The sequence below is a fragment of the Lepidothrix coronata genome, unplaced genomic scaffold (genome assembly GCF_001604755.1).
Source record: "Lepidothrix coronata isolate B3197 unplaced genomic scaffold, Lepidothrix_coronata-1.0 Scaffold44, whole genome shotgun sequence".
Classification (NCBI taxonomy): domain Eukaryota; kingdom Metazoa; phylum Chordata; class Aves; order Passeriformes; family Pipridae; genus Lepidothrix; species Lepidothrix coronata.
This window is the reverse complement of record NW_016690224.1, coordinates 1,127,858-1,130,356: the sequence shown is the minus strand read 5'-3', so window position 1 is coordinate 1,130,356 and position 2,499 is coordinate 1,127,858. Positions and strand designations below refer to the sequence as shown.

The following is a 2,499-nucleotide window of genomic DNA, read 5'->3' as shown; positions in this document are numbered from 1 at the left end:
TGGTATATGAACAATGAGCTTCAAAATCAGGGAATGTTTAAAGCCCATGTGCAGAATTTAAGGACAAAGGGATTTCCCTGACTGTTCCCTCTCTGGAAATAAATCTGTTCCCCCTCTAGAAATAAATCATTGTTGTGAGCAACACCGGAGAACAAAATACTTTCAGGATATTTATAACACCTTGGCTGGGTCCCTTTTCTAATCAGGGCATGGGGCGAGGCTTGTTTTTCTTCCAGCAGAAAAAAGTTGGCTTATTAAAAAGATAATTTTGTAGTGGCATTTTAATACCTCTGGCTCTCCACAGAGTTTATGGCTGTTAAGGAAGGGTCCTTATTTTTTATGAGAACGAGAAAGACCCTAAGCAAAAATCCAGCCCCTCCAAATAGGACACCGGGCGTTGGCAGCTGCCGTTGGGACTTGGAGCTGTAACAAGGCTCGTTGGTTATCAAGGTGATGACGAGGCCTCAACAGATTCACATTTATGTGTCATTTCTTTTCTTTCCTCCTGGCTACGCCTCTTTTAACAAGAATTGACAGTGCTTTGGACCTTGCCTGATATGGTTCAGCAAGTGAGGCGGATTCTTTGCCCTGACCAATGTCTTTTGAAGGGCTGGATCCTTCCCTCCAGAAATACTGGAGTTTCCAGTGAATTCCCAAGTACATCTCCTGGGTTGCACCTGGGCTGCTGAGCTCTCCCCCACTGTCCTGTCTTCCAGAGCATTGACAGGACTGAAAGCAACTCAGGACCCCACTAAAGGTGCTCAGATCCCCAAATGACTTGTCCCTGGAGAGGGGGTAACAGCTCCCCAGGATGACATAAGAAGAAGGCATTTTCAGCAAGGAAAACAAGGCCAGGAAGGTTCCTCTGGAAACACACGACCAATTTTCCTTGTTAAATAATTCAGCTAAGTCCAAGAGAACAACTCGCCCCGCAGAATTAGAAAGGATTTGAAGGAGAAAGAAAGCATTCGGTGCAAGAGCCGGAGGGGGCCGTTCCCCGGGAAGGTGCAGCACAAAAATAGATGTAAATCTGCAAAGGCTGTCACGTTGAAGTAAATCTGAAGTAACTCTATTGTTTTCAACGGGGTTACTTTGGGTTTACACCAGCGTGACTAAGATTAGCATATCAGCCTGGGCGTGCTCATTACGATAAGGTTCGCTCGGGGAAATCGAGCGTTGAGGCTGCGATGGCAAGGGGCAAGAGCCTGTGTTTCAGGTAGACTCTGCATCCTCTTATCTCCTTCCTCCCGCAGACCTGAGGTGTGCTGAGACTGCAAGTCCTTTGCTTTATCGCCCTCACGGATCTGAACTCTGCTCCAGCCCCACCACGGCAATAAGCCGTAATGAATATTGTATAACTGTCGGCAGGAGGAATCCACCAGGCAGAGCGGGAGCAATCCATGCAGGGAGGGGAGGGGAGGAGGAAAGAGCTTGACACAGCCGTCCCTGCAAATTAAAGTAGGAGTAAATAAAGCAATTAAACAATATTCAATCAGAGATGCAAAGTGAACAGTGGGAAGGGCCCGCACAGCCCTGGCAAAAGCACTCCAGGTCATGAGCACAACCTCACTTAATTGTTTGTAGCCAAGCTGTAGCTACATACAGAACAAAATAGTAGATGTGTGAAATAAAATATCAGGATGCTTTTGGACGAGGATGCTGATTTCTTCATCCATAAGGGTTTTTTAAGTGCTGTGTGCTTGTTTCTGAATTATTTGCAGGGGCAGAGCCACATGTCTGAAGGTGCTCGGGAGCCAAAGGGCTGCTCAGGCCACATTGCCTCCAGCTGTGAGACAGCGGTGGCTGGGTGTGAGGTGAAGGATATGAGGGATGTGTTCCCCCTGCCCTAAAATGGGGTGAACAGCACCAAAACCCTGCCTGCAGCCACTGTCTCCCTCATGGTGTGCAGGGACAAGGCATGTGGGGCACGTGGGGCTGGGGGGAAGAAGGTGAAGGCGATGGTGGCCCCTTCCAGTTCCCTGCAGTCCCCAAGTCCTCAGGGACCCTACATGGAACCAGCCTTTCTTCACAAAGAGGGCGATTAGACATTGGAACCGGGGAGGTGGTGGAGTCACCATCCCTGGGGCTGTTTAGGGCCAGACTGGACGTTGCACTCGGTGCCACAGTCTAGCTGACAAGGTGGTGATCGGTCATAGGTTCATCGGTCGATCCCATAGGTCTTTTCCAGCCTAATCGATTGTGTGACTCTGTGACAGCCACCACAACGCGACCGTCGCGACAGCTGCGACACCGGGAGGCGGCACCACCGCACTACTTCTCCTGCCGGCAGCGGAAGGATCCGCGGATGGCCGTCATTGCCTCCTGTGTTCCCGCCCGGCCTACAAACGGTTCCCGGGGAGGCGCCTCGCGCGCGTGGTATCCGTGCGCCGGGCTCGCTCGCGGAGGGGACGGCGGCCATTTTGTTTAGTGCTGGGTCTGTGCTGAGGGGGCGGGCGGGGGGGGGGGCAGGGAGAGCGCGAGGGAAGACGCACAGTAGGA

The 2,499-nt window shown here is 51.5% G+C and overlaps 1 protein-coding gene across 1 annotated transcript in view; it reads left to right on the top strand.

Annotated features, from left to right (window-relative positions):
* Nucleotides 1–2,205: 2,205 nt before the first annotated feature.
* The window catches only part of PPP1CC (protein phosphatase 1 catalytic subunit gamma), a gene marked incomplete at its 5' end in the record, with an annotated part of 17,406 nt that continues 17,112 nt past the window's right edge, over nucleotides 2,206–2,499 (top strand). The window contains one exon of the mRNA XM_017814359.1: nucleotides 2,206–2,434. Coding sequence (XP_017669848.1) covers nucleotides 2,206–2,434 — 229 coding nt within the window. The remainder of the gene's footprint in view (nucleotides 2,435–2,499) is intronic.